The sequence below is a fragment of the Symsagittifera roscoffensis genome, chromosome 6 (genome assembly GCF_963678635.1).
Source record: "Symsagittifera roscoffensis chromosome 6, txSymRosc1.1, whole genome shotgun sequence".
NCBI lineage: Eukaryota > Metazoa > Xenacoelomorpha > Acoela > Convolutidae > Symsagittifera > Symsagittifera roscoffensis.
Window position 1 is genome coordinate 28,360,120 of NC_087067.1, and position 17,333 is coordinate 28,377,452.

General features: G+C 34.8%; 1 protein-coding gene across 1 annotated transcript in view; it reads left to right on the forward strand.

Moving 5' to 3' along the window:
• Window positions 1-289: 289 nt before the first annotated feature.
• Window positions 290-17,333, forward strand: part of LOC134847645 (uncharacterized) — a 28,352-nt gene continuing 11,308 nt past the window's right edge. Inside the window, exons 1-8 of the mRNA XM_063864798.1 lie at window positions 290-531; window positions 809-915; window positions 1,274-1,460; window positions 2,359-2,588; window positions 2,984-3,158; window positions 10,302-10,400; window positions 16,256-16,403; window positions 17,050-17,234. Of these exons, the coding sequence (XP_063720868.1) occupies window positions 322-531; window positions 809-915; window positions 1,274-1,460; window positions 2,359-2,588; window positions 2,984-3,158; window positions 10,302-10,400; window positions 16,256-16,403; window positions 17,050-17,234 (1,341 nt within the window). The 5' untranslated portion in view covers window positions 290-321. The remainder of the gene's footprint in view (window positions 532-808; window positions 916-1,273; window positions 1,461-2,358; window positions 2,589-2,983; window positions 3,159-10,301; window positions 10,401-16,255; window positions 16,404-17,049; window positions 17,235-17,333) is intronic.

Sequence of the window (17,333 nt, forward strand, 5' to 3'; positions counted from 1 at the left end):
GGGCAAACTGGAATATCGAACAGCAAAAATCTAAAGGACTTCTAGTTTGGAAAGTGGAATTTAATTTTCAGATTTCCCAGCGAAATAAAAATTTTACCTGATCCAGTTTTCTCGAATTAAATTGTACTACAAGTTGAAGGAAAACATTTTTTTTGAAAATTGAAATTTAAAAAATGCGTCGTTAATTTTGTTCTGTTTACTTGCGTTTATTGACTCTGTTTATATTGTAAATTAAATAATTTAATTAATTTGGTAAAAAAACTAGCCGTTTTTTTATCTCTTCTAGAGTTGATATGTGATTACAGTCTGCGGCCTGATGGTATGTTTCACGATAGTTCAGAGGTCAAATTTGAGGGCAAGTCCCCGCCGCCGCCCCCTGCTGGCGAGGATCAGGAAGAAGCGAAAAAAGATCGCACCCCAGCTACGCCTTTAACTCTAGATGAAGTTCGATCGTGGTGGGAAGTAGCTTCTATCGTCCACTTTTCCTCTGTATTTCGACCTGCTTTTGAGCTGCCCGAATTTGAATTTGATGTAAGTGAGGCCGTATTGATGAGCAAATTTTTTTTTTGTGATAAAAGTAATGTTGCAAAAATTATCAGTGCTATAGCAGTTTTTCAGAGATTAAAACTTTTTAGGATGGTTTTAATGGCTGCTTATTATACCAAATCTTTAGGAAAATTTAATGTGTATTTTTCAAAAAATTCTAATGTTCGATTCTGATTGAGGTAGCCAAGATTTTAGAAGTGGGTTTGTAGTCGAAAGGCATAGCAGCCATTAAATACTGAACTCTCATTATTTTATTTGACAGGAGTTCGAGGATGAATTGATGCGTGACAAACCAGGAGAGGAGAACTTATTTCTGTCTTACTTGACTATCGACCTTCTGAAAGGCTGCCTCGGACTTCAAGAAATTACGTTAGTTCCATAAAAAACTTTGTCCAGGGTCTCGTTTATCGAGTACTTACTCAATTGTACTTTGCAGTTGAATGAATCGTAAACAGAAATTACTTATTGACAATTTGATTTTAATAGAAGTGGCGTATTTTTCAATCAGATTTTAACCCTTTCAATCAAATTTTTATCTTTACTGTTCTGTATTGGTATCCTGATTTATGGAGAAAAACTTATTTATGAATGTTTTTTTTTATGAGTTTTTTTATGAATGGAAAAGTTCTCGCTTATGTAATGATGAATGGTACAAATGGTTGAAAATGGTTAGAGTCTATGTATGTACACGGATGTTACGAAAGCAAGTGTCTTGATAAATTTTTAGGTTTATGAATTTCAACGATCACCTGAAAAACTTCATTGCCTACCAAACAAGCTCAGATGACAATTTGTCGAGTTACTTTGACGAAGGACGTTGCTTCAGCGATCTTTCCGCATACGATAAAGTGTGTCTAATAAATCGCATTTGTGATTACCGCCTCACCACGTTGGATGCTGCAGAGAAAACTGCTGTAAGTCAAAGAAATATACTTTGTTGACTATTTTGGAGGTGATCATTACACTTGCGAGAGCAAATGTCTTTTTTATCGGAAACAAGACTCTTTTCCCGTAAACAACGTTTCTTACATATTCTTCTCTTCTTTTTTCTTCTTCTCTTCTAGTCCTGGCAAGGGTTCGATTCTCTTCCCTTCGAGTCGTGGATGCGGTCCGAGTCCTAGCCGGACTTCGTTTTTTTTCAGTATCAATGAAAATGAAAAAAAAAGAGAAAAGTTGAATTGTCGGAACTTCGTTTGTCTGCTCAAGTTTTGTCGGCAAAGTTGCCTCTAGACGGATTTTGCTTGTGCTTAGCAGTTTACATAGTTGCAAGTGCAAACGCTGTTCATTCTATATTCAGGGGCGATTATATTCATTTTTTTAATAAATGTTCAAAAAAAATTTTTTTGTTTCGGTTCAGTTGGTGTCTGTTGAAAATTGGCGACTTAGTTGCCATATCACTGATTTTTCTTGTGCTATAAGCAAGTTTTATTGTAGTTCCAGGTCGGACTTGAAACTTTTTGTAAAATCATTTTTTCGGCTCAGTTTTGTCTGCTTAAAGATTGTCGGCTTTGTTTCCGCTTCGTAAGTTTTGTTACGTTGCTAACTTAATATTCAATTGGTTGAATGAACTTCAATTGAGACAAGTGTAAATTTAATTTTTAGTAGACCTAGTTTCAACTTTTTTAAAACTATTTTTAAGTTCAACTGTTTTTTATGTTAGTGTTATCGAAAGTGGTGCGAAGCTCCTCTTCGCCTCTGTGTTGAATATGTAGTTTAAAGGAGACTTTGATTGTAGATTACTTTTTCCACAGAAATTTTGTTTGTCACCACTCGATTTACACGATAGTCGCAGTGTGAATTACATATCTTTAGGATGTTGACGCGGAGTCACTGAGGATCGAACCGTTGGGCACTGACTCTAAAGGAACCACTTTTTGGTACTTTTACGGAAGCAGACTGTACGCGGAAGCAGCCCCAATAGAGAAACCCCCTCATCTGGCCCTGAAACCCCCGTCTACGCCAGTGAAGAAGTCGAAGAAGAAAAAGAATAAGAAGAAAGAAGAAGTTAAGGAAGAGGCAGAGATAGACGATGCTTTTACTGAGTGAGTTATAACTCTAACAAGTGCCTCTACATATTCCAATTTCGTGGTTTTACATGCTGAAAAACTAAAAGTAAATCGTTTAGAATAGCCTAACCAGTCAGCATGCCAAATTTTCTTGCAATCAAATATTAATTACAATTGAGACAGCAAGTGTCTTGCAAGTTATAATAGTAATAGTCATTTTACAAAAAAAATGTCATCTTACAATTGTCATTTACAGAACTGCGAGAATATCAGATATCTCACAATTGTTTACAGCATGTGAGAAATTCTTTCTTTGGATCTTTTAACAGCCGATTCTTGATTTTGACCGAAGGAAAATTGTGTTAACTTTGCCCGGAATGTGGTAACTTTGCCCTGTGCCCGGAATTGTTAGTCTTTTTTTGTCGTTTCAGTTGGAGTGTTCCGTGCAACAACGAAGTGTTCGGTGAGTGGCGTCTGGTAGCCAGTTCTCTCTCCGAGTGGGAGTCGTTAGCCGAGACTTACAGAGACTCGAAGAGAAGCAGAGACCAGGAACTGTTCAGCGTCATCAACGAGAACTTCCTTCCCATTCTGCCTAGTGTAATTGAGGTTGGTACATATTGGGCCTTTTCTTTCCCCAGCCCACATTTGAATTTCAATTTTGAAACATTACGTTCTAAAAGAATGAAATTTCGCACGGTTATTAAATTAACAATTCTGAAATAATTGTTATTCATAACTTCATAAACAAAAAATCGCTCTTTAAACCGTAATAGAAAGCAATGAAAAAGTTTGCAATGTGAGATGGGGGAGTGGAAAAGATCCTTTTATTGTTTCCGTTGCGAGAGTAGTATTATAAGAACAGAACAATTTTTTCTCCACCAAAGTTGCATATTTTAGTAAAAATTTATTGGTATAAAACAGCATGATGTAGCAATATCCGTTTTATTGAAGCATTTCATTGCTGCCTGATATATAAGAATAGGGAGGTCCAAGTACGACTTTTTTGGAAGGCGCATTTTTGTTACTCCTAGTTTTTTCCTTCTGACGTGTTTTGAGCCTCTTTTCATCGTTTGTTTGTTTTGCTGGTTTTTGAGAAGTTCAACTTCGCTTGTGTCTTAATTGACACTTTTGAAATTCTGTCTTTGATCTTAAATTTCCCTAAATTTCGAATTATGTCGATGATGATACGGCGCTTTAGCCACCGAAAGTAGGAACAGATTGTTAGTGATTTTGGGGCAAATAATTAATACTTTTAGTTACCGAAAGTAGAGATTGTTTGCAATTTTTATTGGATTAAAAAAGGGAACATTTAAGTTGCACGGAACTTAAGGCTGCTTTGAGGCGTATGGACGGATTAGTATCTCGTTTTGAGATATTTTTCTAGCCATCGTATCATGATAAGGTATCCGAGTCTCTCTGTGCTAGATTAATTTATTTGACAATTCAGCTGGAGTTTTGTTTGAAAACATGACTGGCCTCTGGTCTTGTTAACAATTAGTTTTGTGATTTGTTTTATTATTTAAATGGAGCATAATCGTAACTTTGTTTTTTAAGTATGCATTCACTTTGTCCTTTATCTTAAGTTCGTAGAATTGGATTTAGATCATGATTTACAGTGAAATGTATCTACCTATCCATACAATATTTTAATGCGTGTGACACGTATCTTGCCGTATTTAAGCGTTTTTTTGCAACAGTTAAGGGCATAGCGTATCCATGCGTGGTTAAGCTATATCGCAAAACTTGAAATTCACAATTCTGCAGATGGGTGCTGTCAGAGTACTCTCAAGAATTGCGAATCTTCCCGCCAAATATGACTGCTGAAAACCTTGTAGTTTTCGATATATGACGTTTTATAAATTCTTTTTAATTTTTGAGAAAACTTGGGTTTTGAATTGAAAATCCCAACCTTGTAGTTGGGTGCTGCAAGGGTTCTCTCGGGAGTTTCAAATTGCAAATGCGACTGCTCAAATGCTTTTAGTTTCCGAGATGTGACGTTAGTTATGTATATATATTTTTTAATTATTCAAAGAACTTAGATAAAAGAAATTTCAGGAATTTTCAAGTTCCGTCCTCTATAGTGAGGCTCTGTCAGGCTACTCCCAGGATTTGCGACTTGTGCCTCCAAATATGACTGCTCAAATCTTTGGAGTTTTCGAGATATGACGTTTTTTCGTGATTTTTTCAAAAAAATTTCAGAAAACTTAAATTGATTTTTTTTTCAAATTTTGAAATTCTCAACCCTGTAGTTGAGGGCTGTCAGAATACCTTCATGATGTCAGGGGTTGAGAATCTCTAAATGTGATTTCTCAAATCTTAAGTTTTCCAGATATGACGTTTTTGATTTTTTTCAAAAGTTTTTCAGAAAATTAAAATTGAAATATTTTGAAATTGCAAGTTTCTAATCCCCCGTAGTTGGGGGCTATCAGAGTACTCTCATGATCTCAGGGGTTGAGAATCTCTAAATGTGATTTCTCAAATCTTAAGTTTTCCAGAAATGACGTTTTTTGTGATTTTTTTCAAAAGTTTTTCAGAAAATTAAAATTGAAATATTTCGAAATTGCAAATTCCTAATCCCCAGTAGTTGGGGACTGTCAGAGTACACTCAGGGGTTGCGAATCTTGCCTTCAGTTGTGACTGCTCAATTTTTGGTAGTTATCGAGATATGACGTTTTTTCTTGATTTTTCAAAAAAAAGTTGAAGTTTCTCAAAATTTGAAATTTCCTACGCGGTAGTTGGGTACTGTAAGAGTTCTCTCAGGAGTTGCAAATCTTGCGTCCACATGCGACCGCTCAATTGGTTTTTGTTTTCGAGATTTAATGTTTTTTTTTTAGATTTTCGAGATTTGATGTTCGAACTTAGATATAAAATTTTTTTAATGGTTTTTCAAATTTTGAATTAAAGAAAATTGAATAAAATAAATCTTATGAAAATTTGAAATTACCAACCCTATAGCTCGGTGCTGTCATAGTACACTCAAAGGATTCATGTTTTCAATATATTTCCAATATATGCGGTTTTTTATGGGTTGTTAAAAATGGAAGCACCGGAGGTGCGTTAAACGCTAGTATTATGTATGTCCAAGCCGATTACAGAATAATCAGTCGTGAAAACAGGCTCTAAAGCGATCAACTAATCGACTGTTGTTCTTTTTACTTTTGTAAACGTCCGAGCTATGAATATTTGCTTGTGACTCGTTCACGTACACGCACAAGTCTGAAGTACAAATTGAATTGAAAATATTCATGGTGATACAAATGGTTTTTGTTCTAAACTCGTTGTTGCATCCAGACGTTTTCATACAAAACTTAATTGTGGTACTGAAAAAATTGAGCATGCGGTCGATTAAGGAATGACGACTTTTTCGGTTTTGTTAAGTCCGAAAGATGACAAATAGTGCTTTGATATGAAGACACAATTAATCTTCTACGGGTTTTTAAAAAGTAATATTCTAATTAGTGTTTAATTAAAGGATCAATTTAGCACTCTCCAGTAATCTCAATTGAAGACACAATTAATATGAAGACACAATTAATCTTCTACGGGTTTTTAAAAAGTAATATTCTAATTAGTGTTTAATTAAAGGATCAATTTAGCACTCTCCAGCAATCTCAATCTCAACAACAGCATTTGTTGTTCTGGCCAAACCCGATGATGCCGCATCCCTTTGATTCCATGATGAAGGGAGGAATAGGACTTCTCGGTTCGGGACGAGACTTTTTATGTAGTTAGATCCAAAATAAAGGCAAATCTCGTCAACTTTTGCTAGTTCTTCCGACTCTTTTTTGGTGCGATCGCAAAAAAATTTTCAGCAAAAAATTTTCAGGTCTACTATCAGAGGCTAGTGTTTTTAGGGCTTCTAAGAAACTATGGTACGTTTTTTCTGTTTTTATTGGCAGGAACGCATATATGCAAGCGGGGGCCTTTCCTGAAATACTAACGTGTATAGAGTAAAGTTGATAAAACATTTTCGGGGTGACCTTGAAAGTTCCATCAGCCAACCAAAAGTTAGATTTTTCAAGCACACGTAGCATTTCAGGGTCGCCGAATAAAATAATCCTCTCGTGATCATTTTGCCCACTGTCAAATCTTATAAAATTTTTGAAAAGTTCGGGCATTTCGAAACTTCTGGTTGCTGGGGAGACTGGTAAGACTTCTTCTCATTGCTTGCGCGCTCGTTGTGCGGTGCGAACTAAGTTTTCTTTGGTTGGTAGGGCTAGTTGAGTGGCAATATCGTCTGTAATGGGCTGAATGGCGGTTGCGACTGCGACAGTTGGAGTATTACTATCGCTCAGATCCTTGATGTTTTCCAAAACTAGTCGAGCATCAGGTTTGCCGGTAGAAATATCGTGATTATGTTCACCCCTCGTTTCAATAAAATCTTCTCCGTCCGTAATTGCTGTTACGCGGCATTTATGAGTTTGGTACTTCGAGCAGTTCCAATTTGTAGTTGTCTTGTTTTTGCGTTTAAGGTAGTACTCGTGGCCTGATACTACTAGCATTTGTTTGCCTTTCGAAGACGAAGTAAACTGGAAAGACGCTTCAAACATTATATCTGATCTGATAGAGTGGTATAACAATGGTTAAAGAAAAAGGCAGTATGATTTTTTTTATAACTCACAAACGTCTTTTGTTGCCTTCAATTTGCACCATGTAGGTTATCTCCGTTTTAAACGCGTGAGTGAGGGGTTATTTCTCTAACTAATCGAAATGCAATTATTTTTGAGATGCTAGTGGCATCAAGTGAATTAAGATAGCGTTTCAGGCCTCAATTAGTACACTTAATTTGACTACTCCTGTACTTAAAAAAAGGACTTAATTTGAAACAAATTATCGTCATTAACAAGGAGTTAAATTGCTATGGGGTTATCTTGTTACTGGGTTATAATATAGGGGGTGTAAACATAGGGGGTTAAATATAGTGGTATTGAAGAGTGGGACACCGTTTATAACCGCTTGAAAATAGTTTGAATGATATGAAATCATAATCCAGATTCTCCAACGAATGTGGAACACCAAAGTGCACATCAAAACTCTTAAAAGTACTTTCAGAGTGAGAAAAATTTGCATCTAAAGCTAGTTGTTTTTCTTTCATAAATGAAAAAAACGCTATTGGTTACATTATAATTAAGGTCCCTCGTGCACTGTTAACTATGTTTTACCAACACCCCACCCCCTCCCCTACGGAAATACTGCTCCTGCGCTTTATATCCCGACTCCTAACATCCCGAACTTGACTAACCAAAACTCCCTACCACACACTGCTCCCCAAATCACCTCTAATTTTCTGAATACCCTGGGTAAGTTTTCATTGTCGTGCATGCCTGTTGTCTATCCTCTGGATAACCGTGTCCGATTCAAAATTTGGTGAATGTGATAATTCAAAGTTTTAAAGTAGCCAGGAAAAAAATATATTTCTTCTATCCGAAAAATCATTCATTTGTGACTCGAACTTGAATTATCTTCCTTGTGCACGGAACTTAAGGTTGCTTTGGTCGAATGGTCGGAAGTATTTTTCGTTTTGAGAGAGACTTCTATTCCATTTGGCCAATTCTGAGGCATCCGAGTCTATCTGTGCTAAATAAATACAGATGAATGTCATCAGATGCTTTGTTAATGCTTCTTTCATTTGATTTGTTACAGACTTCCAATTCGTATCCTACTTCTGAATATTTCCCTAAGCAATTGCTTTTCTAGCAATTATCTTCCTTGTGCATGGAACTTAAGGTTGCTTTGGTCGAATGGTCGGAAGTATTTTTCGTTTTGAGAGAGGCTTCAATTCCATTCGGCCAATTCTGAGGCATCCGAGTCTATCTGTGCTAAATAAATACAGATGAATGTAATCAGATGCTTTGTTAATGCTTCTTTCATTTGATTTGTTACATACTTCCAATTCGTATCCTACTTTTGAAGATTTTCCCCAAGCAATTGCTTTTCTAGCAATTATCTTCCTTGTGCACGGAACTTAAGGTTGCTGTGGTCGAATGGTCGGAATTATTTTTCGTTTTGAGAGAGGCTTCTATTCCATTCGGCCAATTCTGAGGCATCCGAGTCTATCTGTGCTAAATAAATACAGATGAATGTCATCAGATGCTTTGTTAATGCTTCTCTCATTTGATTTGTTACAGACTTCCAATTCGTATCCTACTATGAAGATTTTCCCCAAGCAACTGCTTTTTCTAGCAATTTTGCTTGCTAGGTTTTCTAGCAATCTGGAGCTAAACTTTTTCCTGCTGCTAACGTTGTTTAAATTTCAACTTCTGGGCTCCATATCTACTTTCTAATACGGCTTCTGAATACGGTTTAGTATCAGATTTTGATATCGCACATATGCTATATCAGCCAGTTTTTTTCATGATATTCCTATTTTTTGGCAACTTCTCATCTAAGACTTTTGCTATAGGGAGTATGTCAAGTTTTTGTCGGCTGATTTGCTTCATTGTGAAAGCAGGTTAACGAAAAATCTATTATTATTTCATATGTTCTACCCTCCTGCCCTCCTGAGCGTTGTAGCAGATTCATTTGACTCTATTCTTTGTTTATGGTTGTTGGCTACTCTAATTACATTAATCGAAATGTGCTTGAATAACTTAAAATATTTTCGATCGTAAGAAAAATAAGCAGTTTTGTTTTGGCTTTCAAGTCAATTTTTTTATCGAATTAGTTCGCTAGTTGTTTTTTTTTCAGCAGCGTAATCATAGCTAGTTAAGCGACTTTAACGACAAGCATGAAAGCTGAAAAGCAATGATGCATGTCTGCTTCAGTTTTTTCTTTCCAAAGTTAAGTCGGATTTTTCTGAGCTAACTAGGCAGGAATCGGTTATGCTTGTAGTGATATGTTTACCCTTGCTGTAAGTTTACCCCTTTTTTGTAGTTTTGATTTTCGTCATAGTTTCTGTCAGTTCATATTCTCTTTGGTTTGAAATGCAGTTTACTTACTTATTTGGTAGGTTTTCATGGGCTTACTTTCCAAGGCATAGGTTGTTTTATTGATTCCCATAGTTTTTGCTACAATTGAAAGTTCTGAAATTTGTGATTTTTTTCGGTTTTGTTTCCGATTGAATAGTTTCGGCTCGGCTGATGTTATTTCAGTTAACTCAAACTATATGGCGTAGTTTTGAGGGTAACATTTTTGTTATGCTTTTATGTGGTTCGTAAAAACTTTCAAAACTCTAACTCGAAATTGCTTAATGACAACAGCTGTTTTGTTTTCGGTTCAAATTTTCTTCTTAATTCTGTTCTCTTTATCTACATGTCTCAGGTGCCTTTCTACTTGGCCTGGGGGTACCGCCGTTATCTTTGCACCATAAGTCTGGAGTTCGAGTCTCGGTCGGACCTTGTTTTTTGCAGTTTTTATGCAGATGATTTAACGAAATGGTACGTCGATTAAATAAGAGCCACTTAGCGTAGTGGTAAGATTTTATCTTCGAGAGCTTCAGATCGTGTCATCGATCCCCTGCTATGACAATGATAAGGTGTGAGGACGAGCTCTCTATTGACCTCCAGTTTCAGGTCTACCATAGCCTTACCGACTTCTGCTGCAATAATGGTACCATGTCTAAGTTCTAGACGCAAATTAACGACCTTGTGTCGCAAAAAAAGAGCTTTTTTTGAACAAAATTACTGCTCTGGTATGTTGAAAGTAAGAGAATACGGACTATTCTTATACAGGCTGGATAGCCTTTCATAGATCTTCCCTGCGAATAACAGAAACCACAATTGTTTGTTATTATGCTGTTGTGTTGTTTAGGCGGAGGAGAAGAGTCGTGTGCGCCGAGTGCATGAAATGGAGAGCACGAGACAGAGCAGGCGACTGGAGGAAAAGAGGAAGGAAAAGGAGCTTCAAAAAGTCTGCTGCTATTTTTATCCTTCTTTCTAATGTTTTTTCTCTAATTAGGCCAGTATTATGAACAATTGACTAACATTAAAAATTCTTGAAATCGAAAGAGTTTTAACGTGATGTATTTTCTTCGAGTTTTTTGACACTCTTCCAACATTCTGTTTGCTATGGTTTTATCACAGCTGGCAGAAGTGACAACTATTGGTCTAAAAACTATGCTTAGCCAGGCAAGAGTTCTATTACACAAATTCATGGTTCAAATCATGGCTGTTTAAAAAACGTATGAAAGATTTTTAATACGTTTGAAAGGTTTTAAACGTTTAAACAAAGTTTTAATACATGAAAATTTTTTAAGTGCTGAATAATGAGTGGTGAATGAAACATGTTCATTTCGGACTCAGAGCATTTTTCAGAAACCTACTCCTTGGCTTCCTTCATTGCGGATTGGATCAATTTTTGACCCCCGAACATCGGAATTAAGAAATTAGCAGCAAACCTTACATCTGCAGGCCAAACTAAACAATTTTATAGCCGCTCACTTATTAATAGATGTTACCGTCCTGATGCTTTTAAACACAGCAAAAATGGCCTTGTTTTAAAACAGTTTCAAAACTACAGGTTTTAAAACGTGCCAACCCTGATTTAAATCACTGACCTCGTTCGATTCACAGGCCGCAATTGCCATGCAAGCGTTAGTGCCACATCGTTGCTCGTGGTTTTCTGTTGTTCTATGAGAATCCTGCTTGAGAGATGAAATTTTTTCTGTGCCCTTCAGAAGGCCTTCTGATCGGTGTTGTAGGCTAGTTATGCTTGTGTACAAGTCAAAAGAAGAGGCCATTTATTTATTGCTCACAAGGGCCAAAATAGAGATAACAGATTCAAATTGAAGAGCAATAGAAAATTATAACCAAAATTGAAAGAAAGGCTTTGAGCTTACTCTAAGTATCGTTTGTTTTATGTTTGACCAAACGACGTTGGCTTTTTGGGTGCCATTGAACAAATTGGAGGCACTTGTTTTGGTCGTACGAATTTTGTTCGTCGTTTGTTTTCGATACAAATGTTTGCGATCATTTTGATTTTTCTTTAATTTTTGATTCATTTTTAGCCCACTTCACTCCATTCAGAAAATGGAATATAATTTATGCTGAACATCAGCAAAAGCGGGAAATTGTGATTGACTTATAGTCTGAAAAATTTTAGCGGAACAAAAATTACCTTAAGATCCAGTTTTCTCAAACTGGACCATTTTATTTGAAAAAAGGTCAAACATGCAAGATTGTTAGATTGTTACATACATGCAAGAGTCGATAAACATAGTGAAGTTTGTGATGACTTCTTTCTTGATATCTTTAGCAAAAATTCTTTAATGTTTTACGCTTTTAATTTTGACTTTTAGCGGTTTGACTTTTGATTTCTCAAGTCCACGTCATTTTTTTTGTTAAAATAAAGGCAAAGTACATCATTGAACAGCTTAACAATAAATGTGATCGATTTCCAATTTTTAAAGTGGGCTTTTTTTCAGATTTCTCAGCGGAATAAAAATTTTACCTAATGAGCCAGCTTTCTCAATTTAGGTGTCCATCAATAATTGTTTTTGAAATTCAAAGAGCTTTAAGGCCTTAAATATATGGTTTTTGGAATTCGAATGTTGAAGTTTTTCAAAAAAAACAAGTCATTATTTTTTTTTGTTTCCTTGCGTTCATGACTTTTCCAACTGCCTGTTGGCAAGGTTTAATTTTATCAGTTTTTTCTCAAAATGAAATAATTTTTCTAAAAATTCTATCTTAAATAGTTCGTATAAATCAAAATTGGCAAATTTGCAAAAAAGCATTACATAAACAATCTATTTTTTTTTTTCGTTTTCTAAGCGTCAATTAACGTAGCTCAGACTCTTAAATAGGTCGCGATTATTTCTCTTTTCGTTTTTTTTTTGCAAGAAACTTGTTCAGGCTAATTTTTTTTGTGGTATGGCTTTCGCGATTTCTTTTCAGTTCAATTCGTTTCTTGTTAAAAGCGAAGAAAACCCTCTATCGAACAGCAAAAAGGTGAGTGTCACGAAAAACATGATCGACTTCTAATTTGAAAATGCCATTTACTTTTCAGGTTTCCTAGCGGATAAAAATTTTACCTGTTGATACAGTTTTCTCAAATTGACAAGCTGATTTCGCAAATGTCACCGTTTTTTTAGAAACTGGTTAATCTTTTGGCAGGTATCGTTTTTTGTGGTTTTCGACGCAGATTATTTCACTCCTAGGTTAACTGAGAATATATTTAAATGCCCCTAAGCTTGAAAAAATTTGGTCGCTAACATTGTTAACTTTCTTTGTCTTACCCTCGAAAAGCATTCATATTTTATTATTTGCTATAAATTTGAAATATACCATAAGTAATTTAATCCAAATGTTTTCTTGACCATATTCGCTGGTTGAGATGAATATTTCATTACAATTTTGCGGCAATTTGAGATCGACATTTTTTCCTTCATGGGTAAGTTGCTGTTGTCCTCGCTCGCTGATGACGAAATTTAGGGGTATGCTGAAATGAGTAAATTAATCGAACGTGGAATGAAGTTCAAAACAGAAATAAAAGGATTGAAACATAACTTTCTCAATCTAAGTAAAGCTGAGGAATTTTCCCGATTGTAAGCAAATATTCGCTATGTTTTTTTGTTCTTTCAAAGGTCAGTTATTTTTTACTTTATTCAACAAACTTAATTTGGGAGTGTGGCCAATAAGCTGATATCCTCCATTTCATGCTCGTCAGTTAGCAGACAAATTTAAAAAAAACTTAAATCTGATTGTCTCAAGAAGGATACGAATCGTGATTTCAAGGCTTGCGTTATAAATTTGTAGCATTTGGGTTTTTCAGGAAAAACTATCTTACAGAATCATTTGATAGCGTCTTAATTTGCACATTCAAGATTTTTTTAAAATATTGTTAAAACTGTTTGTCCACCAAGGGAATGAAAAATATACAAGCTGATGATCTCATGACGGAGAACGATTTGTGTCCCTTGTTAAGAACGACATGTTTTTTTTTACTAATTATTGCTAGCTCACCCATGCAAACAACAAGCACGGTTTATGGTAGGCCTCGAACCACTTAGTTGTTGATTGACAAGTGGAGATTTAGCCACTTAACCATAAACTTCATAATCTGTTAATTAAAACTTATAGTCTGTATGGGCTGAATTGGTGGGACTCGAACCTCTGATCTTTAGATTAAGAATTGAAGACTTAGCAACTTAACCAAAAACTTCATTATTACACCGAAGACTTTAGTCAAGGTGTTATGGTATCGTGTAAAGGGTTTTTTTTTATGTTGTCTGTTGTCAAGTGTCGACAAATAACGTCCACAGTTATCAATTATCATGTGGGCTGGACTATATCGCGCTATGTCACGTGATTGCGTATGTTTGTTTCTTTATTTGTTCATCTTTATTTATTTAATTATCTGTTCTTCTATTTATTTAATTATGTTTAGTTTGCTTATATTTATTTATAATTTATGTATGTACATATTATTTTTGTTTATTTTTATCACGTGTTTTGTTTATTTATTTAATTATTCTTTCTTTCATTTAGTTTTGCTGTTATTATTTCTGCGTGTGTATTTATTTAATTTATTTATTTTCATTTATTTATATTATGGGTCTGTTTGTTTGGTTATTTGTTCATATATTTTTTTTCATGTCTATTTAATTATTTGTACATTTCACTTTTGCTTTTATTTATTTATTTATTTATTTATTTATGTATTTATTTATGTATTTATTTATTTATTTATGTATTGATTTAATTTTTTATTGCTTATTTATTTATCAGGTGTGTTTTGTTTATTTGTTGATATTTATTTCTATATTTATTTAATTATTCTTTCTTTCATTTAGTTTTGCTTTTATTATTTATGTATGTGTATTTATTTCATTTATTTATTTTCATTTATTCATATTATGGGTCTGTTTGTTTGGTTATTTGTTCATATATATTTTTTAATGTCTATTTAATGTACGACCAATAAATTTTACACCTTAATTCTTAAAAAAAAACATTTTCAATTCTTCCCTTGCCATTCTGAACAGGTGGTTACAAAGTTTTAGCTAGTCACTGTATGATTTTCTGCCAGCAGCTCAACTGGTCTGTGTATACTTGTATTAGGTACACAGTTTTTTTTTCAACTGCTGTGTATACTTGTATTAGGTACACTGTAGTTTCAATCAATTGATCTGTGTATACTTGTACTAGGTACACAGTTATTCTATTTCAACTTTTGTGTATACTTGTATTAGGTACACTGTAGTTTCAATCAACTGGTCTGTGTATACTTGTATTAGGTACACAGTTTTTTTTCAACTGCTGTGTATACTTGTATTAGGTACACTGTAGTTTCAATCAACTGATCTGTGTATACTTGTATTAGGTACACAGTTTTTCTATTTCAACTGCTGTGTATACTTGTATTAGGTACACTGTAGTTTCAATCAACTGGTCTGTGTATACTTGTATTAGGTACACAGTTTTTTTTCAACTGCTGTGTATACTTGTATTAGGTACACTGTAGTTTCAATCAACTGGTCTGTGTATACTTGTATTAGGTACACAGTTTTTCTATTTCAACTGCTGTGTATACTTGTATTAGGTACACTGTAGTTTCAATCAACTGATCGTGTATACTTGTATTAGGTACACAGTTTCTTTAGTTTAACTGATCTGTGTATACTTGTAATAGGTACACTGTAGTTTCAATTAACTGGTCTGTGTATACTTGTATTAGGTGTAAAACAGGAGGCGTTTTGCTACACATACAAACACAATCTTTTGTATTTTATTATAGCTATAGAAATTGATCTACAATGCGTAAGTACGACATTTAGTTCTACGATTGTTATTTCAGGTCCTTTGTCAATATTTCAGGCTCTTTGTCAATATAGCAAAATTTTGGTGTATATATGTGTTAGTAAGATTTTTAGTTCTACAACGTTTATTCAGGCTCTTTGTCGATATAGCAAAATATTGGTGTATACATGTGTTAGTACGATTTTAGCTCTAGAATTATTATTTCAGGCTCTTCGTCAATATAGCAATATTTTAGCGTATACATGTGTTAGTACTATTTTTAGTTCTCGAACTGTTATTTTATGATCTATGTCAATATATCAAAATTTTAGTGTATACATGTGTTATTACGATTTTTAGTTCTCGAACTGTTATTTCATGATCTTTGTCAATATATCAAAATTTTATTGTATACATGTGTTAGTACCATTTTTAGTTCTCGAACTGTTATTCCATGATCTTTGTCAATATAGCAAAATTTTGGTGTATACATGTGTTAGTACGATTTTTAGCTCTAGAACTGTTATTCCATGATCTTTGTCAATATAGCAAAAATTTGACGTATACATGTGTTAGTACGATTTTTAGCTCTCGAACTGTTATTTCATGATCTTTGCCAATATAGCAAAATTTTGGAGTGTACATGTGTTCGAACGATTTTTAGCTCACGAACTGTTATTTCAGGCTCTTTGTCAATATAGTAAAATTTTGGTGTATACATGTGTTAGTACGATTTTTAGTTCTAGAAGTGTTATTTTATGATCTTCGTTGATATATCAAAAATTTAACCTATACATGTGTTAGTACGATTTTTAGTTCTAGAACTGTTATTTCAGGCTCTTTCTCGATATAGCAAAATTTTGGTGTATACATGTATTAGTACGATTTTTTGTTCTAGAACTGTTATTCTTCAATTATTAGTTGTTCAAGTTGTTTGGTTTTTGCTTCAGTTTCTATGCCTTCGGCGTATTGCGCGTAGCGCCTATGTTCTGTATGAGCGAGTTTGTTCAATTATTTTTATTGAACTAGATGGAAGAAGAGGAAGCGAGACGTGCGGAAGAGCAGGAGAAGCGCGAGGCACTGAAAGTGTTGGCGAGAGAGGAGGAACAGCGAAAGGCTGAATTGGCCAATCAGGAGAGACTGCAGCGAGAGGAGGCCAAGGCTGTGCTAAGAGACGGTAGGCTAACTGATACGCCACACCCAGGAAATCCGAATCATATCGTATTTTATCGGGAAAAAGCTTATGTGCCATATGGTGTTTTTTTCTAGGTCATATGGTGTTTTTTAGACTAGTTCATATTTTACTCTTACACTGATGAGTTTTTTTCTTTGCGCGCTTCCCCTCAAAGTTAATATTTATGGGCGCCTTTAGAAAAATTTCAAAGTCAGTCGGCCGAAAATGGGTGTCGTAAAATAGTACCAAAAGTTCGGAGATTTTAAAAATTTTGATCAGGCTGTTTTGTTTAATTTTACAAAAACCCTTGGGTATTAATATCATTTCAGTTTTCAAACTAGTTTAATTGATGAGAGATTTAGAAAATTTTGAATCCCGCTTTGAAACTTTTTAGTTTTGCAAGTTTTTCATCTATTTTTTTGCCATTTTTGCTTGATTGCGAAGAGCAGCTTCGCTTATGTGTAAAAACGTAGAATTGTCACGCTCGATTTTTTTTCGTGGTTTGTTGAATAGGGTAACGTTTATCCAAAACGTCGATAAGAAATTTTTTGTCCAATTTGTAACTTTTAGTCAGTTTTGATGAAATCGAATATCAAGAAAACAAATTCATCAAATTTTTCTGCTATTTTCAAGTAACTCTGCTTTATAGAACGGCAGAAGCGAGTGGCCATGCGAGAGGAAAGAATCGCTCTCATTCGAGAGGGGAAGCCACTCCCCCCTTACCTCATGGGCACTTCCTGTGACTCACCGGCTACCAGTCCAGCACACAGCAGCTTCGAAGACAGTTTGCCTAACGGGGCTCAATCAGAAGGGAAAAATGGCCGCGTGGATGAGGTACAGAATAGTTTAACTGAGAATAATTACTTTAATTCTCATTCTATACAATTTTTTAAAATTAATATCTTAATCAAGGGTATATAAGCAGTTTTGTTC